Source organism: Megalops cyprinoides, chromosome 1, assembly GCF_013368585.1.
Source record: "Megalops cyprinoides isolate fMegCyp1 chromosome 1, fMegCyp1.pri, whole genome shotgun sequence".
Taxonomy (NCBI): Eukaryota; Metazoa; Chordata; class Actinopteri; order Elopiformes; family Megalopidae; genus Megalops; species Megalops cyprinoides.
Window position 1 is genome coordinate 34,514,004 of NC_050583.1, and position 25,539 is coordinate 34,539,542.

Here is a 25,539-nt window from a genome sequence, read left to right on the forward strand (position 1 = left end):
ATGTACCCATAAGTCTAATGCAAATGATGTTAGATCTGGTGGCACAGGAGGCCATAGAAGTTGTTTGACTTCATCCTGCTGTTCTCAAAACCCCTTGAGTCTGTTTACCAGTGTGTATGGGGGCATTATCGTCTTGGAGTATGGTAAAATCTTGAGGAAACAATGTTTGCATCTGGTTACCTAAAATGATTTTGTGTTCCTTGGCTTTAATTCTATCATGCAGAGTAACTGGACCCAGTGATTCCCATGAGATGGCTGCCCATACTGTAACATATCCACCACGATTTTTAACAGCTGAGAACATGCAATGTGTGTTGAAGGCTTCCTTTGGCTTTCTCCAAACAAACCTGTCCAGATGTAAGAAAAGTGAAATGCAGCTCACCAGACCATATTACTTTCCTCCAGCGCTCAGAAGTCCAGGTTTTGTGCCCATTGCACCAGGTTATAAGCACTTGAACATTGGCCTGGGATAGAAGTGGTTTCCAAATGGTAGACCTGCCATAAATATCAGCTTGTGAAACTTACAGTGTACAGTTTCAGACTGGGTCACAGAGTTAGATTCAGTTCTATGGTCATTTTTGAGGAAATTGTTTAGCAGTGTTTAGCAACTGTCCTGTTAAGTGTCTGCCTACTGTCAGTGAGCTTCAACTTGCAACCATTGTTCCTCCTATCTGAAGCAATTTTTCCTTGTTTGGTGTATACCATTATGATTTTCAACACTGTTCCCGTTGACACTGACACGCCTGCACTTCTGGCACTGACTGTTTGACCTCTCAAAATCTGTTAGACCTTGTATTGCTGTCTTGACTTTAAAATCTTTAAAAGCAAAAATATGCCAGTAATTGGTATTGATATTAATATGAAATGTGTAGACACCTATTTAGTAAACTTTAAATACAAGTCCTTTTTGATTTGGTGTTTCCATTATTTTTTGTACACACACACACACACACACACACACACACACACACACATATATATATACAGTGTGTGTGTGTGTGTGTGTGTGTATATATATATATATAAATATATGTATATATATATATATAAATACACATTTTAGGTGTGCATTGAAAATGCTGATGCTTTATTTTCATATCCCTGTATATACTGCAGGAAAACTGGAGTGTTTATGTTTGGAGAAAACACAGACATAATGAATTATCACATTATCAAATGCTTTTGGAAAAAAACAAGCCCCTATTAATTGATAATACATTTTAGCTGTATTGTCCTGTGGTCTTCCAAATGGCTACTGCTAAGAGAACCTTGATATTTTTAACATTCAGGATATGTTTAGCATATTTTAATATTAGATGTAATGTATTCAGTGATCTGACAATAATGTGGTTTCTTTTCTCAAGCCTGTGACTAAGATTATTTTGAATGGCCTACATGATTGAGTGATGTGATGCATTTCATTCTTTACTGGTTGTAACTTTAGGACCATGTGCCCTGAGTTTGCATGATAAACGTTTTAATTTCCTGAAATCTTTGTGTCTCAACTGTTTGCATACCTTGAAACCCAGGCCTTTTTGAAGTGAGCTCCAGGTCATTAATGGTCATTGTAACCTGGGAAACCAGGAGTTTATGTACATGTTGTTCAGAGGGCAGTTGTCATCTTGGTTGAGTTATGAGTTATTTATGATCTAGATGCTGTACTTAATTTCAAGCAATTTGTACATCATAGGGCACATTCATGGAAAATGTGAAGAAGAACTGTAACAAAATCATTAAAAATGTTGCTTATTTGGTTTCCCTTTTCTTTCATGAATATCTGGATGTTTCTGTGTTCATTTTATGGAGTGTGAGTGTGATTATAAACTTTGTTGATGTTGGATCTCTTTTTTTAAAAAAAAAATAAATGAGTAAGTCTTTTGTGGTAAAGCTCTTTTCTTCCCCACCTGTGATTTTTTTTTTTTGTCAGCAGTACAGTGGTGTAGTGCAACAGACCATAGTTCACATGTGGATAAAGCAGTGTCACTCATGTCCTCCACAAGGGAGAAGTATTAGAAAACCAAAAGTGAATCTGTCTCCCACTCTCCTGTAAGTGCTGAGACTAAATCCACCAGGGAAACGGTAAAAATAAAACAACAGGGAAACAACAAAATGGTACTAGAATGTGTACATTGATTTAGCTCTGCATGTACTCCATACTACAGCTCTACAGAATGTAGATGTGACATACTTCCGTACTTTTGTCACAATAGTGAACATGTGAAATTACAATCAGTGACACGACCTCCCATGCCTTTACACCAGTACAAAAGGCATGCTAACTTATAAAACATGCATGCATTGCAAACAGCTACACCTTGTCTATCAAAGATATGACTGCGTGTAAAAGTGTGGCCTTAAGTGGCTTGAGAGCAGGAGGGGGGGGGGGGGGGGGGTTGTATCCAGAGGTAGGGCAATGCGCCCAGATGTTGGGAGGGTCATCCCTCTCACACAGGGCAGTCGGGGCGCGCTGGTGCTGTTCCAGCCTCTGAACATGTTCTGGCCGCAGGGTCACATCCAGGATGCAGGGGCGTTCATCACAGGCCCAAGCTCCAGCCAGGACAAAGGTCAGTGTCCTTATCCCACCTCCCCCTTCCCCAGCTATTTGAAACTGCAGTTTCAATGGGCCATTTCCTACTGCTCAACTGCTGCTTTTACTTATTTATTTATTTGTTTATTGGAATTGAAATCGCCTGCTGTAATGGCATCTCACAGCTGCTTCGCTGCTCATGGCATGCAAGCGCTCGTACTGAAAGTGACAGTGATACTGACCAGCAGTAACTCCACACTTGGCTCTGCCTGCCTTTGGCAGTGAGCGCGGCTGTTACATATGGCCAGGCTGATGGGCAATATCAGAGGCGGGCTGATAGGAGCTTGTTTTGTAGCTGACTTGTGACTGTGGTTAACATGCATATTACTTTTAGCTTTTACAGTTAACCAGTTTTCTGATTGCATTCTGAAATCCTGCTTCATGTATTCTTTTCCTCTGTTCTGTATTTATTGCATTTCTGTGAGCTGTTCTGTTTCTGTTCCGGCATTGCGCAGACTTTGGTCCAAGCTCCCTCACTCAAGGTATGAAAACATATGAAAATGGTTCATTTATGCTGTCAGTAAGTTGTATATGTGCTGTGTGCTCGCAGCATCCAAAGAGGAATAATTTTCTGTGATTTTCAGCTTAATTACATATTTTAAGGCAATTTTTGCAAGAAAATCAAAAAACTGATTATAAGCATTTCACTTACAATGATGATGAGTCAAACACCTCAATGCCACCCCAAATGGCCCTGCAGCCCCCCTGCAGCCCCCCTGCCCTTCATGCACAGCGGTGCAAGGGTATATGGAGGTCATCAACAGCGCCCAGAGAAAGACTGTCATCCCATTCACATAAGCTTATGAGCACACCAGCTGTTACATGCATGTCTTATTATGTATGTATGTTCGTCACATATTTATGCTTTTCCTTCTTATGCAACTGTTTTTTTGTTTTGGCCAATGTGTATATTTACATGTGTCTTGCCATGGCAGCAGCTGTACCCAAGCCCACTGAGGAGAGATGAACACAACCCTCCAATATACTTGCACTCACATTAGAAGCCACAAGGAGCACAACAGTATAGTGGGTGCACATTGCAGGAATGGCACTACTGCACCAACATCATTTAAGCAACTCGCAGGCATATGATGAATCACCAGGTGCCTAAGAGCGATGAGATGACACAGCCCTGGCCAGTCTACCCACCCCTATCCCTGCTGGAGCAAAGCAAATGTTCTGCTGACAGAGCCACCAGGAACCCATATGGAATAGAATACTCATACAGAATCTGGTATGTGTGAATGATATTATCAGTCTGTTATGCTTTACTATATATTTACAGTGGTACATGGTTTTTCTCAAATTTTAAGACAAAATTTGTGACAAATCGTCTGGTATATATAAGTTCTTGCAAGACATGGTTTTATTCCTAGTCACAAAATGGAAGCATAACACGGTGGTATAAATGAAAGTGAATTTCTCCTATGCCATTGCGTGCTCAGGAAGAGGGCTGTGTCCTTGATCAGTGTTCCACAGTGGATTGTTCATGTCTGGTAATCCACTTAAGCACTGTCATGAGCTAATGCAGGGAAGCACTGCGCTCAGCTTCTCCCCACCCCTATCATGCACTGCTTTAAAAAAAAAAGCCAGTTGCAGCACCCAGGCTACCTGTGCAAGCAGCATGAAATTTAGGTGTCTGCATGTAACTTGGGATAAATCAGGATGAACCTCTCATTTAATCCTGTCACATGATTTAGTAGGAAAGAACAGAGGGGGCAGCATCTCTGGGGTATCCCCTTGACCCCTTCACATGCCACATGCTGTATATGATCCACTGTAAAGGTAGAGAGCTGATGGATTTTATAAATCCTTCTGGTGTGCAGTGTGGTGAATGATTGTTTTCCTCCCAGTGTATGTACCCTGCTCTGCGTTCCCCTAACTGTGCTTTCTCTGCTCTCCCTGCTCACATTTCTGTGTAGTCAGTGCACACACGTGCTGTCAGCAGGGTAGTGCTGGATTGCCTGGGTTCCAGGTAAACAAATGGCAGGCCATAACGTACACGAACGTAATTACTGCAGACAGTCTCGGTTATCATAGAGCTGCCAGCTGAACTCATGACTGAATGGCACCACATGCCATCTCTTCTGGCTAAACACAAATGATATGTATCCAACTGACTAGGCACAGATACAAATACTGGTACTGTGAAACCTGACACTTCCCTCAACCTAAATGAAATCTAAAGCACCAGGTAAGAATGTCTCTTTTATAGGCAACATTTTGGGTATTCTCTTGGTAGCAATGGGGGAAATTCACGAGTGTTTGACCTTGAATTTGATGTGGAATTCAGTATACAAATCCCTTAGGAAACTATAACAGCATTCATCTTTATATTTTCAACCAATATTTTCCCACTGCTCTCATAAATAAATAGACCATGCTATTTGGTATTCTGCTCTAATGGTCTATTAATTTTAATCTCAAAAGCTTTCTCCTGGCTCATGGCCCAAATGGCCTTTCATAGAATGCAGAGTATGTGTATATGTGAGTGAGCTTAGAACTGTGACACAACCAGCAAGCGGAAAAGGAGCATCTCTGTTGAAAGTCTAAAGGTATTCTCCCCTGGAAAAGGACACAGGGAACCCGACAAACACAGCTGGTTTATGCCAAACTGAGGTTGAAGGTGGGTGTAAGGGTATGAGATATGTAGACAGCAGGGCTGGCTCACGTAGAGGTAGTTTCAATGCCTTGCAGAAGAGAATGGCATCCTGTATTGTTGAGCAGAAGAACCAGGACAAGGTGCTGGCAGAATGCTGGCCACTCCAGCCATCTATATCTGCATTTCTCCCACCACGCTTCATCATGCTCATGGTTGACCTCACAAAAAGGGGGGGGGGGGGGGGGCCCACCAATGGCCATGACACTGCCCTTCCCCCACTGCAAGTACAGCAGAGCAAGCATCTCATTTGAGCCAATCAGTTGCCTCCATCACAACACTGAGGCTTTAAGTTTTGATTTGATTGGTGAGGGAAAGGTATTAATGAATACTCCCCTATAACGGAAACCCTTGCAGCTATGGACTCTTCCAACAGCGATCCCCTATTACATTATGCTTTAACAACCTTTTGCTTTTCAAAAGGTGTACTCTTATGTTATGTTCCACTGAATTATATAAGGAAAAAGATGCCCACAGAACCACCAATCAAGATAAAGATTTATTAGGGTTTTACTACTAAAATGTAAGTTTTAACATAATGCATAATTTTTATTAAAGAATCTGATGTTTTAGCATTTGCCGCCACACAAGTGAGGAAATTATGAATGTGAACATAGCCTAGATTAGAAAACCAGTACTGAAAACCATGGGTTGCACAGACCATATGGAGTCAGAGAGTAGGCCGTTTCACGTTATTCACAAGGTTGAGCTCAACATCAAGATCAAGTCTGAGTAAAGGCTCCAGATGACTAGAGTGTGTCCTCCTTGAACAATCAGAAGCACGTTCTGCCCTGAAGCACTGGACAGTACTCATGCTGCTACCACGATGCTTTGAGATTACCCAGGAAAGGGACCGAGGAGAGGACATGTGCTTCCTCTTACCAGTGCTCTGCAAAAAACAATCATCTAAGTCAGACTTTTGCCAGTCCACTAGTTCCCTGATCAGAAACTTTGGAATGGATGATGCTGCTCGACCTTAATGCCTTGGAAAAAGCAGAGATGGTAGTCTGAAATGTCAGATCCTATAAAACAGCCATTTGGTATCTGAAATGTAATTTAAGATCAACAATGTGTATACTGAAGTGGATGCTTTGATTCTTTAATTGATGTGCTATTTTCCTTTCTAGCTAGCTCACTTTGTTTTTTTCTTGGGAGGGAGCTCCTTTGTTTCCATAGAAACACCAGAAAACAGACCCGTTTAAACTGTCTGGTTACAAGTTAGCTTCTTGAACTATGCTTCCTGTCTAACAGTCATCAGTGCCTTACAAATCATAGAGATTACCAGACCAGTGATGTTAGATGTGTTATTCCTTAAAGTACTCCTTTGTGAAGCAATGAAATTCCCCATGCTCTTTTGTGCTCTGCCCCAGTTCTTCCAAATGACTTCCAAACAAACCCCTGGCATGCCCTGACATGCCTTGTACAACGGAAATGACCTTTGGCAGTCACAAAGTTGAGATAAAGTGGACATGTGGGCATTTTTGTTTTATTTAAAAAGAGAAACTTTTAAACTACATCGTTATATACAGTCAGGATAATTCTTAGAAACAAACTTTTTTCCGAGAACCACTAACCTCCAAGAATAATCTCCTTTCTATGGTACAAAGAGGATGCAAGTATATATATACAATATTACAACTTGGCACTGCCACATAACTTCACTTTTTTTTACCACATAAACTGATATGGTAAATGACTTGTGTATGTCCAACACAAATTAACTAACTGAAAATTAATTTAATATTAAAGCTAGAATGTTAAGAATGACATTATGGATTTAATGAATTTTAAAAAATCTCATACTGACATATGAGTGAAATGTGAGTTGTGTAGTATGTTGAGGTCAATATGAAAATAAAAAAATCATGAATGAAGACCCCCTGAATGAGTGCTGCGGATGAAGAACGGAGGTTTAGCGGGCTTATCATTCTTCTCTCCTGCAATGCGCGCCCCCAAAAGCATGCGGTTTCTACACATCCTAAACCAACATTCAGAAGGCTTTCTGTCTGTGTGCGTACATCTGCAGCATTCATGTAATCATATACAAAGTCAAGGCTACACGGCTGTGTGGAAAGGACTTCTACCCTGCACGTCTCTACCTTAAAATTAAGTTGGACTGTCACTTTGAGGTTGTTCTTGTTTAGTTCCCTATAAATACAGATATGTAGGAAACAACTTTGCACAAACGGGGGAATCACTTCACTACCACATATATGTAGTCTAATCAGTAAGACTAAAGGGGCTACAGTCTGTGGTACTTCAATTCCTCGTCACTTCTACAGGAAAGAAGATATGGTCCACAAATAATAGTCTTGCATAAAGTAACTGCACATTATTACGATTCTGCACAACAGGACTTGCAACTACAATGAATTTCACCTTCAAACTATTGCTCTTAAATGATATTATTACTGCACAACTGACTCTACTCACATCTGTGTCATTTTTACTTTCCATTTCAGGTTTTGATGTAGGCATTTTAAATAAACCTGACATGGAGAGAACACTGAAGAAGCCAAGAAGGAACCATAGGCTTTGGTCTTGTATGTTGTGTTTCAGTATAGCTCACATCTTCCACACTGTATTGAAGAAATACTTGTTGGAAGCCCTCATTCATATGTGGCTACAGTGGTTACAGCTACTCATTCCACATCAAAGGGGAGAATACCTTAGCACGTGATGAGGGAAAAGTAATAAATAAAGGTATACTGAGACTTTTAGATTCTGTTCTGAGTTGAGGCCCACCTCTGAGTAAAGAATGGTCTGGCTTGACTGAAAAGTAAACAAGGAAATAACCATATAAAACTTAAATTTTAAATGTCTCTAAATGGAAAATGGGAACTCAAGATATGTGTTGTATTTGATGTAAAATAAAATGTAAAAAGTAAAATAAAATACAGAAAAGGGAAAGTTTCATATATCCTAAAGTTTAATGAAGAGGTGACTTTCTGACCAGCAATGGTACAATAAAACTACTAAGGACAAAAAAGTACCAGGCCATTGTTAATATTTAAAACACGTTTGTCCATTATTTTGTCACACTGTCACAATCCTCAAGATATTGACTTCAACCCTGACCCCCAGTTTTAGTGTGTAGATGACCAAGAGTGATATACATACATACAATGTATGATATCAGTCAGTGCACCATATCAAAAACCCAAAAAAATGGATAAGGGAAAAAATCCCTTTTGGTTTAACTGTATCCCTCTGGGGGCATCAAATAACCAAAAATCTTGAGTGTCAGAACAATTACAGAGGCTGAATATCACTGTCTTCTTGTGTCTCTTCCACCACTGTTTTCATTATTTTTTGTTTTTTCACTTTAAAAAAAGTGAAATCATACAATGTAAAGTTCGTAGATCTTCTTAACACAGTAGGCCAGGGCAGCCAGCGCTATCGTGTTGTGGAGTCTCTTTCTGTGGATGTCATCCTTCCTCACCAGCACCACAGGCGTGGAGGAGGTGAGTGTGTGGAGGGGGAGGCGGGAGAGTTTGTGGCTGTCGTACTCCACCTGGTACTTGCAGCAGGGGTCGAACTGCCAGGAGATGCCATAGAGTGCGGCACAAGCCACGCTGAGGGCGCCGGCGGGCAGGGCCACGTAGCGCGTGTACTCCAGCGGCAAGGAGAGCGGGGTGAGCAGGCACGCCGCCCCTGACAGCACTGCCGTCTTGTGCAGGCAGTTCCCCACCGTGACCCAGCGCGCCGTCTCGTCCCCGATGCGAGTGGGCTCGATCACGATGTACTTGTACTGGGCCTCCAGGGCCTGCTCCAGCTCGTACTCAAACTGGTCCTGGGCATTCTCCCCGTTGTAGATCTCGTGCACAATGTAGCACTCTGTCGAGGCCATCACTCCCCTGTCCATGATGGATTTGCAGAGAGGTGGAAAGGCATGCCATTAGGCAAACAGAGGGGTAAAAAGAGGGGGAACAGAAAAATTAGACAATGTCAGGAAGTCACTGTGCTTGGATTCTTATAGGTAACTTTCCTACTTGATTCTTGGCAAGTAAGATCCCACATGCTAATTTTGCTTCTTGGTATTCCAATAACAAATAGCAGCAAAACAAAACTTGCACATTCCTGCTCTGATGACATGCACCACAGGCAATGAGGGCAGTACACCTGTGTCTCATTACTTGTTGGACACACACAGCTCATATTAAGAGTTCATAACTTAATCATCTTGTTATCTTGGAAGTTAGTTCATTACGATCAGTGGAGCTACTGAAGTCTCCCTCTATTGTCAGTTCAGTCCAGAAAGCCACTCACCCAAAAGACTCCTGACTTTCCCCCTCTGGTTCTTACACCAGCCTACTGAAACCCTGCAGAACAACAGAGCTCATAACTAATGTATGTGACAGCACAAATGGAACAGTGAATGGTGTTGCTGTGTCCAAATATCCAAAATAGCTGAAGCTGTCATAGAGACCGACTCTCTCTTTGGCGTAAGGCCTCACACCATAACTTGGTTCACAGTTAGTGTAACACACACATCAGAATGATACCATCGTGGAAAAATAAAACTTGCAAGAAATGAACGGTTGAATGTGGCACGATGACATTCCCTATACAAATCTGTGATGAATGGTTTTATTACCAAGTGTAAATGCAGCGCATTTTCTTCCCGCTGAGCACTCGGACGTTGCATTCACTCTAAATTCAGGACAATGTTTTTTTTTTTTTTCATTCACCGCTTTAACTGTACCTTGGAGAATTTACGCTACTAGCCAGATATTCTTTTGATTCTTACAAATCATTTCCCTTAATGGATAAATCCCACTGGATTTAGACAAGTATCTACAAACCAATGCAACAATTTATTACTTTCGTTATTACAAGTAGTAATTAGATTCACTCTGGGCTGCGTGAGTCAAAACACCACTGCTCGCTGAAAATTCTTTGCACAAATTAATAGACAATGCATATAACGTTACGGGTCAATACGTTTGAAGAAATATTGCTAGACAAATAACAAAACAACACATTCTGAAAACAGCCCTGCATCACCAAATAAGAATCCCCAAGCCACAGATGTCGAACGCTGAAAAAGTTTATTAGCTAAGTCGACATTTAAATACATATACTGTCATCCATCTGAATACATAGCTAGTTCCAAACAGCTGCCAAATAGCAATCCTGGTGCGGCCTTCAGTTAGCTAACCTATTAGCTGTTAACATTTGGCTAACTGTGCTAGATAACTTTCCTCGATGACAGAACTCGTCGATAACTGGCTAACTAAATATAGCTCGCGAAACATCAGGATCCAGATTAACGTTAACATTATTAGCTGTGAAAGGTAAACCAAACTGGTGAGGCAATGTTAGAGATCTACAGGTAGCGAACTTGCTCGCTAAACTGTTATCTATCAACTTAAGCATGGAGGATATCATGTAGCGTCCAAGTTAGCTAGCTAGAATGCTTTCAGCTACCTTTACGGTAGCTAAGTAGCAAGAAATCAAACGTCTACTCACTACTACGCCTTTTTGAAGATATAATGGTAGTTAACTGCATATGAAGAATACAAAAGGAACAAGTTAGCGAATGTTAGCTTGACTACACCACAACCGATGTGAAAATACGTTGTGCATTAGCTACTGACTCCGAAGTTATTCATTCTTTAGCGTTACATGCGTAGACTAGACAAAATAGTATTTGAAAGCACGCTACTGTTAACTAACTAGTTATCTTTAAAAAACATTTAGAAAAGGAAGACAGCTAACTTGCACTTCTTTCCTAACCAGCCAGCTAGTCAGGTATTTTGATCACAATCTTTTGGTGGCGGGCGAGCTAGCTAGTACGCTAGCCAGCTAATGTCAAAACATTAACTACATCAGGAGCAGAAATCCAGATATATTGACGATCAAAAACCAAAATGTACTCAGCAAGCTCTCCTACAGACATGCAAACAGATCAGTCTGTTATTTAAACTCAGTCTATGAAGGAAAACTTCGTTTAACGTGGAAAATAAAGTATCTGACCTCTCCCTGTTGACTGGGACACCGCGCCTCCTTCCGAATGCCGCCATGTTGGAGACTCAACATATCTCTACGGTCACGACCTGCGGCGGTGCATCACCGACAGTGTAGTTCATTGTCGGCCAGCACGTTTTTTTAAACATAGCGGTGAAAACTACAACACCCTTTAAGCACATTTAAAAGAGGCCGCACACGCATAGGTCTATGGGAAACGTTGTTTGTTGCAACTCCCCAAGTCTAAGAAAAAATTACATTGCTAATGTTCCTATTTTGTGACACCCAAGGTGGCCTAGGTTACCTGCAACAATTAGTGGTTAGGCTGCATGTGGAACATGGCAAGCCTCTTGTTACCTATTAAGATGATTTCTTCTAAAACATTTGTCATTTTTCTGTTCTTCTTTGCACATTTTCATGACAAAATTGAAAGTGACGGCATTGAAACTACATTGTATTTTGACTTTCGCCATGTCATTGTTTTATATTCAACTAAGTGTGCTCAGTATAGGTTTACTGACAATCTTTTTATTATCATGAATATAGTTAGAGTTTTCAAAATTAGCCAGACTTAGAAGGTATTGTGCACCTGGGCAACTGTAGCACATTAAATGGAGTCCTACATTAAATGGAGCACATCAGATAGCTACAAAGCAAGGTTTTTTCCGTGGATATATCCCATAAGGTCTTGTACATAGCCCTAGTGTTGAGAATTGTTTTATAATGTCAGGCTTCTCTGGAAGTAATATTAGCTGTGGTTATGTTAACAGGATTTCTGATACTGTGTAAACATGTTAAAAATCAATATTTTGCCTGACATCAAATATTAACTGTTGTTTGCTTGAAGACTAGCCATTTGTGCCGTGTATGCTTTGTACTTAGCCAAAACAGGTACTGTACTTTATGTAGCTAAAGCGTATCTTGCCTAAAGCCTGTCTTCTTTCACAGGCATCACATAAGGGATCAAATGTATTTGCTGGCTAGCTAGGAAAAACCTCCTCACAATTTCAGCATGCTAGCCAGAAAAAGAGTGAGGATTCATTTTCTGTTCTCTGTGTTAATGACTTCTCTGGGAGATATACTGAGCTAGCAAGTTACTTTCTTCACATTTGTAACTATATGTACACCAAAGAATATACTTTTAACAGATATAGTTTGCTAGTAAGATATCTAAATTTATGTACTGTAGTCAGGTTACTAGGTATATTACACTCCCCTGGCATAACAAATAGGCTCCTGAGTAGCTCAATCGACAAAGCATACATTTAAAATGCAGACTGAGCCCTTCGACCTAGGTTTGAAATTGACCTTGCCATTTATTGACAAAGACCAGGAGCCTACATTAGTGGAACAAGTTGGCATTGTTTTTTGGGGGATAGAGTAGGTAGGTCACGGTTTCCTTGTATCACAACTCTCAGGCACCCTACAATTTGTCAGGTGCCTGTGAGTTGTTAAGATGATGTAAGTGGAGTAGAATCTATCCTCCAGTTAGCACCCAAATCTCTGTAATGCATTGTGAGGAAAACAACTGTTGGCTCTGAGTGTATCAGATTGCAGTAATCTCACTTCAGCACTCCTTCAAGACTTAAAATGTTGTAGCAGTGAGACAACCCTGATGTGCAATTGCCAAAAAAGGGTTGTATAAAGGCAAAAAGTGTAAAAGGTGGATGGACTACAATATTGTTTTTTTTGTCATTACTGAACTAAGAAACAAGCCAGTAAAAGTCATTTGTCCAAGGAGAATCCTAAATTGCCCTATAAGCATAGGCTTCATTTAAGATGGGGACATGTCCCCACCACTTTACAAAAGTGTGAACACGTTGAACCCGTCGTTGTCCCCAGCACTTTTCAAAACAAACTGACATCCATGTCTATAAGCAAGGGTGTAACTTGGTTGAACATTGGGGGGTTGGGGTCTCCATGAGTATGATTATTTGGTGGGGGGGGGGGGGGGGGGCTGTATTGGCCAGTTTTGATTATTGGGGTTACAACCCCCCCCCTCCCCGTAATTTACGCCCATGTCTATAAGACTGTAAATGTAAAAATCCAAATTTGCTAACTTTAGTGGAATGCTGAATTGAAAAACTGGTGCATTAGTCAACAAAACACTTTCAAAGGCCTTCCCTTGGCAAACTAAAACCCAAGGTTTTTGGAGTAAAATTTGGTGACATTATTCTTATAAAATAATATGGTAGGATTGAATACTCACAATGCATCACAAGCTAATACAATATAAAGCTAAACATGCTAAAGCTAAGCATGAAAATATGCAAACTAGTCAAAGGACTTGAACAGTAGTAAAATGAAGCTTTAAATGCAAACAGTGTGTCCATATGAGTGCAGCAGGGGACTAGAAAATTCACTGTTTGTCAATGAACTTAGTTGTAGTGGTCAAAATCAGAGACTCAGTTGTAACATTATGTTAGAATTTACTGGTCAAACACCTTTCAGGGCCATGGCCCAAAAGATTCAACTGTTCACTGTTCCCTATATTTTAACACGACATGGGGTTATCTAGCCTGGCTGTCAACAGATTAATCTAGCTAGCAATATCACTAACTAACATTATTAACCAGTTAGCTTTCTAGTTAGACTAATGTTATTATGATATGGGTACTTTTATAAAATGTTTTGGTTAAAGTTACTTTAATTTAATTGACAATTTAGTTTAACATTTAGCCAAGTAGCAGTCTATGACATCTGTGATCAATAGTCAACACACTGCTTAATGAATTTTTATATGAAAATGTATGTTATCCCAGGAAGTTTTGACAGAAGGATACCAGCTTGAAGAAGGACCACCTCTAGTCACCTTTATTCTTATTCACGCTTCCTTCCTGGTATGAGCCACTGGAGTATTCAGACCTCATTTTTTAACATTATAGCTGCAGTAGCAAGCTCACTAGTGGTAAATGTGTGCATTATTGCCACCTTAAGCACAGATGTAGTATTTGTTTTTTGGTCTGGCTCATTACTCACCCCCTATGACTGAGTCTACTTGCTGCATTGACCAAACCATCCATGTTTAGTTGTGGAGCGGGTGTTTTGTTCTGTGCACAGATGGAATGTTACTTGACTGCCACTCATGTTTTCATCTAAAAATCAACTCATTGTTAGGTGCCCCTGCATATGACCATGCTGCTCTGGTCTGTGTGGGCAATATGCAACTGTCTTTTGTTCTTCACTGCAACTGGAGTGCAATCCATGATAGTAATACTAGGCTAAGGGATCCTTGCTGTGTGGGTGAATGTCACAGTGGTGCTAGATTTGAGAGGTGAGAAAAGCTGTCTTTGTGCGCAGGAAGAGTAACCCAAGGCCTGGAAAATGTAGCCAGGTCTGTAGGCTGTTATTCAGTTTTTGTAGTCTTCAGTCTCCAGTATTGATTTTCAAGTCCCTAAGGTTTGTATTTCTGAGAAAGCTGCATCTTGTGGGGATGAAAAAATTAAGACCACAAATAAGCATCAAAACAGAAATCAGGATTTGATAAAGATTTAATAAATTTAAAAAAGAAAAAAGATGACAAAAAAGGTTTTAGCCATGAGAAATCCTAAGCTGTTTCATTGATGTCTGTAGTGCAAGTGTCCTCTTCCTTGAGTCAGTTTAACCCATTGCAGACAGGTCCCGGATGAAGAGAAGAGTGATAGCAGACATCCACTGGCTGGAGGTTCTGCTGGCTTGTTAGACCTCTGATATGGTGTACAGAAACTTGCCCACACCCCGGCGAACAACAGAGCTACTACATAGATATAACCCGATAGTAACTGAACAAATCAAACTGAACGCATTGTAAACCTTGGTCATGCAGGTAGTGTTTGATTTATTTAGATGGGCCCTCATATGTTGTCTTTTATTTCGTGTTACTGGATGCTTAAGGCTCATGTTCCTATATCCAGGAATATGTTATGTGTTGCTTGACATGCACACGTACAAACACTCCACTGCCTGCAGACCGCTCAATACAGTAATAGCAAAGGCATTCTAAATTCACTGGCCAACTAGAAATGTAACAGACACAAACATTTCTAATAATAACTGTAAGAAAAATGAATCCTGAATTGCATTCTCCTCCTGCTGTTGACCAGACAATTTCCTGGACTTAGCAGGAATGGGGTCCCGGTACTCACAGACTATGTCATGTCATATTGCAGACTGCTTATCATTTGTACATCTTGATTAGCTTCCAGCTGAAAGCAAAATAGGTCCTTGTGTCTTCGCACCAAGTGGTAGGCAGAGGATTACATCTCCAACTGTGCTGAAAGAAAACGGGCCTTCCCTGGCATCTGAGTGACATGGCAGACCATAATTGTTCTTACATAGGCCCTCTTGTCTTCAGATCACAAAAAAAGAGACAGCCCACCCAACTTTGGAGCAATACGTAGACCACTGATTCTGTTGCAGCTTGATCTGGGGTATTACCAACCTGCTTGTTATGTTTGTGAGGTCCTACCACCACAACATCAGTGCAGGCTCCCATCCCATCCCACTGCTCAGTGGAGGAGACATCAGCATTCTGGAGTTGAGTCATTTAGCCCTTACAAAAAGAATAAGAGTCTCTTCTGCTCTCTGCAAGTTCTGGAGAGGATATCTTGCAGGCATACATACCGCTTTCCTCCCGTCCTTTGAATGTTGCTGGTGAACAATGATAACAGATGAATATAAGGCAGAAAAACACCCTTAATCTTGGCTCTCTCCAGTGTTCAAGTAGCTCAGACAGAGACAAAGATAAGGTCTGGGGATGTCCTATGCATGAGTGCAGTTGTCCCCTTTTCAAAAGATACCCCTCCCACCATCCCGCCCCACACTAGCAACCTCCCAACCCACCCCAAATCCCACCCAGACCTCCATGTCCTTAGGCCCAAGAAACAGGCTATTCTCTCTTTTCTGCTTCCTCTTTCATGGGATCAGTGAAGGACACGCTCCAGATACTGAGGTTGAGGGTTCTCCTTGACGTATTTCTGGATATACCAGCAAGTAAGGTGGGCCTTAAGGTCCTCTTCCACCACAAAATCCATGGCAGCCTGAAACACAGAAGCAGCGCTATTCAGAAGATGAGACTTAAAGCACTAACGTTTGTATTTGTGCCCCAATAGAGAAGGAGGCCAGCTCTCACTGTGTGGATTCCCGAGAGAGCCAATCATGAGAACCTACAGTAACTGGGCATAAAGGTTTGTAAGAGACAGGAAAAACAAGCAGCAGTCATGGATTCTTTCAATACATAAACAAAGCAACTAAATATCAAGAACACAACAGCATTTATGTTTAGAAGCAATATTATGAAAATGTTGTTCCTTCATACAACACAGTTCTTTAATAGGTCTACTTAGATATCAAAATGTAGCTGAAAAAAATCTAAATGCAGCTTTAATATCCAAATTCATGGATCATGGTTTTGGTTTCCTCCGCAATTACATCATTTAAAATAACATGGTAGGATGCCAACACACCTAAATATTTAGCCTAAACTTAACTGCACTACAGTGAGTGAAAATCTTTTGTGAATATGGACAGAGAAAAAAATCATTTTGAAATTTTACATGTCATTGCAACAATGCAGCCAAAGTGACTGGTTTCTTGTTAAAGTTACCTGCAAGAGCCAGAGAAGAATACTTGTTGGGCAGACTAAATCGTCTTCTTGGACATGTGTATATATTGACCATCTTCCACTCAAATAACTCTGAGCATGGCCACCGTACTCCAAAATAATTCAAGCCACAACTTTTTTGAAAAAGTAAAACATTTGCAGGGCTAGTCCTGGGAACACAATGCCTCATCTCAAACAACAGAAGAAAAAGTATCCAACTTCTCAACTCACATATCAGCAAAAGAAGTAGTCAAATGGATGTACATTTATTACATCTACTGGTTATGGGCTGGAAATAATGAATCTCTAAATTAATCTGTATCCTCATGAATCTATGAATTTCCTAACAACTGTCTGTCCTCTCCCTCTGACACCGTACTCTTCACCAGTGGTGAATATTGTAGCTACAGTAGCCAGCTTACTAGCAATAAAGTTTGTAGGGCTGTCCCAAATACCATTTTTGGGCTCCAAAGCTTCTGTAGTAATCAACAGTGAATATTCGAAGCTTCGGCGGGGGGGGGGGGGGGGGGGGGGGGGACGACGACGACGACGACGACGACGACGACTCAGCCAGACACTTCTCCTTTCTCGTCTGAGATGGACAGCATAGCACTGCAACACGTGTCTTTCCGTTTAATTAAAGGAATTAATTTTTAAGGATTCTGTTATTCTACAGTATTGTTGTTTGTACAGTCATGCGCCGCTTAACATCCATTCGGATGTTAAGAGACTACGACGTCCGTAGTCCCATAATGTTATAATAAAGTTTAAAAACCCGATTGCAGAACGGGACGTAGCGGAGTGTATCTCACGTCTCATGGAAATGAAGCGATTTTGCTGCCCGGTGTATAATGGTACAGTACATAGTATGGGCCTACCATATTCTGTATATAGTATGGTGTTCGCACAATGTCCAAATCACATAACGTCCTATTTCACAGAACATACCATGGACGTTAAGCGATGCATGGCTGTATTGTTATTTGTTAATAAAAAAACATTTTCCAATAGCTTTCGTGTGTTTTATGCATGTTTGTAATCCCGAGGGGTTTGGTTGAACGAGGTCCTATCTATGCACTTTTTGTGACATAACAGCTTGTGACAATTTTTCTTATCATGGATAAATTATAGACGTACATAAATTCTTATAATAATAGGCTCCGAAACAAAGACAATGCCTGACAAAGCACTGTGAAACAGAAGCGCAGAAACAGCATACTAGCTCCAACAAATTTAAGATTTAAGATTTTAGATTTATATTTATAAGATTTATATTTATTTATAATTTCTTTATTGTCATTTCTCAGTACTCGCATATATTGAAACAAAATTTGTCCTCTGCATTTAACCCATCCTATGCACTCATCGCCATCACTGCTTACGGAGCCGTGGTATTTAAAAATGGTCTCACGCCCCACCGGAAGCAGAGGGAAGCACGGCATCGCTGCAGCTAGCATCCTCCCAGGGTGACAAACTAAGCTAGAGGTTGGTCGAAACCATTACGCCCTCTGTTCGAGTCCCAAAGTAGGAGCTCGGTGATCGCCGGCTACTTTCCCATCACCGTTACGTTCACTGCTATGAGTGAGAGGGATGTCAGGCGCCCAAGCTGAAATGGTATATATTTCCACATTTTAACGGTGTAATTAAAAAGTATAAATATAGTAGACAAGAATGTGCTAACAAAATGTATTCTGCAGTTCGCCTTTATCGATAGCCCACATTTAGCAAAAAACAACAAAACAAAACAAAACAAAAAAAAAAACAAATATCCGAATCCCAAAATTGAAAACCGAATACCTACCCAACGAACGAATATCTGAATAGTCGAATATTCAGGTCCAGCCCTAAAAGTTTGATACATTACTTTGACCAAATATAACCATACTTTGACACATAATAAATATTACTTTCTGAGCATATTTTAGCCTTTCAGACTTGTTCCACATTCTTTACAGTGGGTTTCTGGCTGAAATACATCCTTTAAGCCCTAATTTCAAGAAGAACTTTCATTTAACTTTCACTTCATGTTAATGGACGGTCAGTGGCACCTGAGCCTACAGCCAGTTCTGTTGTCAATATTCTGATCGTTTTACCTTCAAGCATTTGTCACCCTTCCTAGACACATATTTGCATCTTTTAGTCTTGGGTTTGTTTAACACATCTCTTCAAAGAACAACCTGTTGAAAACACCAGACATGTTCCTGTTTGTTTATCTTATATATATATAACATTAGTACCATTTAAAGAACAGACAGAAAACACCAAAGTATCAACAACTAGACACTACACAGCTAGCCATCTACAGCACCAGACATTATTTCATGCACTTGCATTTTAGCTTCAACCACGTCTTCATTCCTTTCGTAATCAGACAGAGGGATGATTCTATTAATTTGCTCACTGGTGAATTTAGAGAATGTTTATTGCAGATTCTCAATTGCACAAAGTCTGAAGTGAAAATCAACAAATATGTTACAACAGATCCTGGTTTTAGCACAACTCCATATAAAGGATTTTGATATGTCATGTGGGACAATTACATCCACCTCTTATTAGAGGTACAATAATCATATCAGTGTTATTTATGTATTCCAAATGAATGAATTTGGTGGCAGCAATTCCTAAAAGAGATGAAGTGGATCCAGAATCCACAAAGACATAGCTCTGGGCAGCGGGGGTCAGTGGGCTGGGCTATGCACTTGTACTTACAAGTTTGACTCCCTACAAGTAGGCGTATGTTGTATACAGATACAAAGGCTCACACCCACGCACTACTTGTTATGTCACTTGAAACGCTCCCTTTTCTTTCAGCCATTTCAGACTGAGTCAGAGAATCTGTTTTGCATTTCTACATTGGTCCTTTTTATTTATAAATCTTACAACTTTTAGCTGTGCCCTCTCTATCTTCAGTGAAGATATCATCACAGTAAACTGAATCTTCCAGGTCTGCCAGTTGCCACTGGTCCTTCAGTTGTTCTTTTAACACATGTTACAAGTTAAAGGAAATGAGAAACTGAAATCGAAAAAAAAAAAAGTCGGATCATTTTTCTGTGGCTTGTTCTATGAAAGCTAATCTATTATGAATGCTTTTTTGTTTTCTTCCACTCCTAAAGACATAAGAATCAACATCAACGAATTTTCTGATCTTGTACTGGGGATAACATTTTATACTGAATGCAACTACTGATAATTAAATCACATCTGCCCCAAACTGTCACTTTGATTTGGTGTGTTGCTACCCCTATCCTCTAGTTGAAAATATTCTGGCCAGTCTCTTTGAAATATTCCTCACTACATTACCATGAAGCTGCCTTTACAGCTCCTGATATTGTGTTATTGCATATTACCCATCAATAATTTAAATAAGCTCATATCCGATAGTTAAATAAAAAGCCTGATTTCTTCTTCTGCTTTTCTGGGATAAAAATATTTTCATTAGGTCAAGACATGCTACACAGATTTGAATTTCCTGCTTGCATTTTGGTAAGGGTTTACTATTAATGGCATGTCATGATTCGAGGATGCTATGTGTTACTCCAAAATCAAACTGCCAAACCAAACTCTCTGACAGACCTACAATATGTAAAGAAGTATGAACACTATATACTGTGAAAGTACATGAGCTGATTATTATCTAACATGTGCCTTAGAGACATGATCGATTTGATAGTCACTACTTAATTGTTAGATTCACTGCGTGTGAAAAGAACACCGAGTAAAAACCTGGAGTGTGTAGCACGGGCCCTCTCCACCAGCGCATCTGGTAGCAGTATATATAACACGTTGTCAACAGAAGGACCTGCATCAATATTTGTACAGGGAGAACAGAAGAAAGAAATTCTCCGGCTTCCAAGGAGTTGAGGTATCTGAGGGCACATGGACTCTTAATTGCACAGTTTATGTTAAAGCTGACCTCGGCATGCAGACCAGCTTGACTTGGTTTCACAGAGGTTATTTTGGAGACAGTGCCAAAATGGTCCCTCTGCTCTGAGGCCAGCATGCTAAACTCACGCCAACCAGCCACCCTGGAGACACACTTAAAATACTAGCCTATACTGTGTCACATACTTTACGAAAATACCTCTCCCATTAAAATTGATTCGTTTTGTTACTACATTTCAACTTATGGGCAGGATTGCACTAAATTCACAATGTGAGCACATCTTTCCACTGTATGTCCAACTATAGCCGCGGATCAAACCCACCACATTTGAAAATCCACCCAAAAATGTAATTTATTTTTTTTTTTAATGACCAGGGACAGTTTTTATTCTGTGTGTGTAGTTACCCATGATCCATAGAGTTCCTTTGTGTTGGTAATCCTTGAAACTCCTGCCTGCTCCCCCACCAAGCAGGACAATAAGTTGTTCTCGGAGAGGACATCAGAGGGTAGCAGAACAATTTCCAACTACAGTAAAATTCTGCTTTCACTCTGTTCTCTACAGTACAGATCTCATACAGCACTGATACTGCATATAATGCATTTACATTCAAACCGCACACAGGCAAGAGTTCATAGGTGATTTCATCTGGGTCGCTCTCAGACAATGCATTAGATAACCATACCTTTTGGGATAGTAGTTTTTGCTGTAATACAGTGATAAAAAATAGACAATTCTGAGTAGTCTCAGAAGTGACGTTATTTATGTGGTGCCTTTCTGAATCTTGCTGGATTCTTCCATAAAGAGCTCCCTCTCCCTGATCACAGCTGCACAGATCTGTACTGATCTGAACACTTAGTGAGCCTCTTTGCTTCACATCATCCACAATTATGCAGCAGTAAATAAGCAGCTGAGAGAGTAGGAGAAAGTGAAGAGCGAAAGAAATCCTTTCTTCACTGACCTTATAGATTCCATTATCTTAGGGCATATTACCCTGTGTGCATCAACACTCATTCTTTTGACCAACTATATTGTTAAAAGAAAATGTAGAAAATTTGTTTAATGGCTGTTCTTTCTTATTCTTTCACTGTGGCTGGGATACCAGGAACCCCCCCTCCAACAGCAACTAAAATAAACACAGCCACGCGTAGTTACACTTAGTTGCATGGAAGGTGTGACTCCAAATGAGCCAAAGTCCAGAAATAGCAGAAAATACCCTCATGTGCAAACATACATTAAATGATTCAAAATCAACTGGTCCATGGTCAGGGCGTATTCATACCAAAGGAGTTAACATGTTCAAATTATCTCTGTGATGTGCTTCATATAAACGTATATCTCTTCAAAATCTAGATATGATTGTCTCTCCTGCCCCACAACCTCTTTCAAATGTCATTACCTTCTGACAGTATTTTGCATGTAAATATGAAAAACATTTTGTGAGTCGGCATATGTGTCAAAAATGAAAAGATACATATAACTGCTACTTTATATGTAATTATTATAAGTAAACTCTTGGACATACTATTAAAGACATAGATTTTCTTTCCTTTTAAAGTTCATTACCTATGCAAGTGGTACTGAGTAAATATGACATTTTTATTAAAAATGACCATTATTTAATATTTCACTTAAAATATTCACTTTTGTACAGGCTTGTAATGTAATTATTCATCACTGCTCTATGAATGGATGGATATTAGTTTTCAACAGTAGGAAAATACAGCATATAAAAAAGAAAAGGAAGAAAGAAAGGGACGAAACAATGAGTAATCAGTCCAGTAATCAGTCTTAGTCTAGTAATAACTCTAAGGTTACTCTTCTCTGAAGCTTTTGGTCTTACATGAAAATCACACAAATGATTAATCTCTAGATCTCTCTCACCAGGCAACAGTGCCTCTACGCATTTTACTATTGTGCCAAAAACAACAAGCAGGAGATACCAGCGATCTCTCATTTGCAGACTTGATCTCTCACTCACAGCAACTTGAACTACTATTCCAGTTAACAGCAACACAGAATCTCTTACAAAGGACCATTCTTGGAGCATGCAAATTTATAACAGAGTACCTATGATAAATGTAGCATTATTATCCAAGGGGAAACCTGACAAGCAAGTCCTTGAGGGACTTTGATTCCTTGGCTGCAATGTACTTCTGATCAGTGTAATGTTATGTCTGCACTGTGAGCCAAGGTATACTGTTGGCTTCACCTGGATATTAGATGCAGTTTACACATTGTGATAACTTTTCACACATGCATAAGTTTATACAAAATATAGGAAATACTCAATGAATTAAACAGTGGGTGCTGGTGGAGGGCATTCGGTCATGGTGCTTCCCCAGCACAGAGCTTTATTTTCCAACATAACCAGAAAAGAGTATTCTACTGTTATGTGCTATTGCAAGTTGTTCTGAAATGATCTTGGCCAAGGTGCCACAGTCTCAACGTACCTTTGCCAAGTGCTTAGCAATGCCTCTCCCTCTGTAGGCATCAGGCACCTCTGTGTGCTGCAGGTCCACAGTTCTCTTCCCTACATATTCGTACAGCAGAACAGCACGGTCGTGGGAGCCTGCAGGGGAGACAGGAGGAAAGCTGCGCTTCAGCTGCAGGAACCCATGAGAAACAAGTTGAGACGGGACTCCACCACCCCAGCACACCAAACTCTGCCAGCTAAGACACCTAAACCTGCGTAACTGAGTGTCGAAATGTTGAAGGATGATACATCACCACATTTGCATCTTTCAGCTGTTATTTTACGGAATGGTTTTAGTAAACAACATTCCCCATAGAATAAACACACAAGACAGAAGCAACTCATAATGTCAGGATCATTTTTGACTACTACATATTAGATTTGAATAGCTACTAAATATACAAATATAGCGGAAGATGATACTGTAAGACAGTACAGCAAGAGCATTGACTGGAAAGTGTGGGATTATCATAACACAGTGAAGTAGTAGAGATGCTGGTTGACTTGGAGTAATAGAGAAAGTATTGCTTTGAGTCAATTAACCAGTGATATTCGCGATTCCAGATAATTTATAGTAATGTATGTCTGTTAATTTGTGTGTGTCTTCTTGTATTCGTATATCGCTTTCTCCTGTATTTTTAGGGCATGTGTGTAAACGCAAAAAAGTCCTCAGATGCACTCAGGTTCCACGTTCACCTCTAGTACATGGTAGAAATGGGGACGGTTGCTAGGAGAATCGAAAGAAGTTTCATTAATTTAGCTAGACAGTGTCCGTTTGTTTTTGAGTGGTAGCTACACTACATCCAGTGAACAAATTTAGTTTTCCTCATTTTGCCTGGACCCATCTCACATTAAAAACAAAGCTGCCTTCCTCAGATGCTAACTTTTGTAGAGTCTAAACTGAAATAAGATAAACTTTCCTTTATCAGCTATCGCAAAATGTGTGTTTTCGTCCGTTTATAAAGTGATGTCACCAGCAGACTAGCTGAACAACGATAGCTAACCCTCTAATGTGCATGAAGGTAGCTAACAATTTCGCCCTTCTCTATAGCACGCTGTGACACGAAACCGCATCCAAGAAAAACACAACCCTGACACATTTTAAAAAGTTGGTAGATACAAGACTACGTGTAGGCTACACTTAGCCTTGTAATGTAAAGAGAGGCCCGTTTGCTTTGATACCAAAAATCAATCGTTTAGTGTTACTTTAATTTTTTGTCATTATTATTCTCATGTTCACGTGGAAGTTAGAGAGCTATGTAATCTGACACCGTCTTGTCAATAAAAAGGAAATAAATTCGCTTTATATGTTTCTCCAAGACAGCTAGCTAGCTAGCCATTGTTATATGTGTTATCTAGCTAACCTGGATCAATAGCACAGGAAGTCCCAACAGTTAGCTAAAGAAATCGAACCATCAGTTTTAGCTAGTTAACTGGGTTAGCTACATTAGACAGTATACGAATCCAGTTAACTAGTCAACAAACCTTAAGTAGATATGCTAGTTGGGCAGCTATTTTGATGGCTACAGAAAAGCGGATGTCTACTTACCTAGCTAGCAAGCTATTTGTCTGTTTACGTAGCTAGCTAGCTACATTACCAGTAAGCTATCAGGCTAACTAGATTGAAAGGCGGAAGAAAAGGAATGAGCTGTATGTCGAACATTTTAACATTTCATGCCTAGCCATTGTCACAACTACAGCAACTTTAAATATGTCAGCATTAATGTTTGCCAGCTACAACAAATGTTAGTTAAAACACAAAGTCAATGCATGTGAATAAAATCAGAACCTAGCAGCTACCCATCTTGGCTGCCTAGCAATCTCGACAGAAATGCTATAGCTAACTAGCCTAGCTAGCTAACAGTGCCGTGCAGATTTGGAAAAGGTGGGGGAGATGGGGGGCTGCAAGAAAGTACATTTAAACCACGTCTCTGTACTTTACCGTTTAGCCTAACTGTGAACTGTCGTCGTTTTCGGTCGTGTTCCACTCTGATCGGAGTGTTGAGCTCGAGGACGTTAATCTGCGCTGCCTGGGCCATATTTTTTCCTTTTTCAGTGTTGACAAAATTGCGACGTGATAATCAGTGAGCAGTAGCGAAGGTAGGCGAATTACGGCGGTGAGAATTCATGATATACACAGCAAACTGACAGAGTGGACTGAACCACACATAGTTCAACCCTAGGAAATCAGCTGTAGGATCACATGGTCCAGACCGACCAATGAAACCCCCGATAGAATGTTTTGGTACGCTGCATTCCCACTTTAAAGGAACAGTGCACATAATTATTATTTACAAGGATGACGTTTACAGCGCACTCCTTAGTCACACTTTTGTAAAATTTTAAAGAATGGTATGTCTTAAAACACAGCAAAGTTACCCTTAC

General features: G+C 40.3%; 2 protein-coding genes across 3 annotated transcripts; both read right to left on the reverse strand.

The window, feature by feature from the left end:
• Nucleotides 1–8,577: 8,577 nt before the first annotated feature.
• On the reverse strand, nt 8,578–11,272 carry LOC118781719 (transmembrane protein 11, mitochondrial-like). 2 transcript variants are annotated; one of them, XM_036534742.1, is made up of 3 exons: nt 11,226–11,254; nt 9,516–9,568; nt 8,578–9,103 (listed from the first exon to the last, which is right to left on the reverse strand). In XM_036534742.1, exon 3 carries the CDS (start codon nt 9,094–9,096, stop codon nt 8,587–8,589), a length of 510 nt encoding a protein of 169 aa, XP_036390635.1. In that variant the 5' UTR covers nt 9,097–9,103; nt 9,516–9,568; nt 11,226–11,254; the 3' UTR covers nt 8,578–8,586. The 2 variants fall into 2 exon arrangements, with proteins under 2 accessions (XP_036390635.1, XP_036390627.1); XM_036534734.1 differs by lacking the exon at nt 9,516–9,568 and having other exon boundaries at nt 11,226–11,272.
• Nucleotides 11,273–15,548: 4,276 nt separating this feature from the next.
• On the reverse strand, nt 15,549–25,314 carry LOC118787649 (protein NATD1). The gene is made up of 3 exons (XM_036543190.1): nt 25,097–25,314; nt 23,132–23,250; nt 15,549–16,234 (listed from the first exon to the last, which is right to left on the reverse strand). Exons 1-3 carry the CDS (start codon nt 25,191–25,193, stop codon nt 16,118–16,120), a joined length of 333 nt encoding a protein of 110 aa, XP_036399083.1. The 5' UTR covers nt 25,194–25,314; the 3' UTR covers nt 15,549–16,117.
• Between the last annotated feature and the right edge of the window lie 225 nt (nt 25,315–25,539).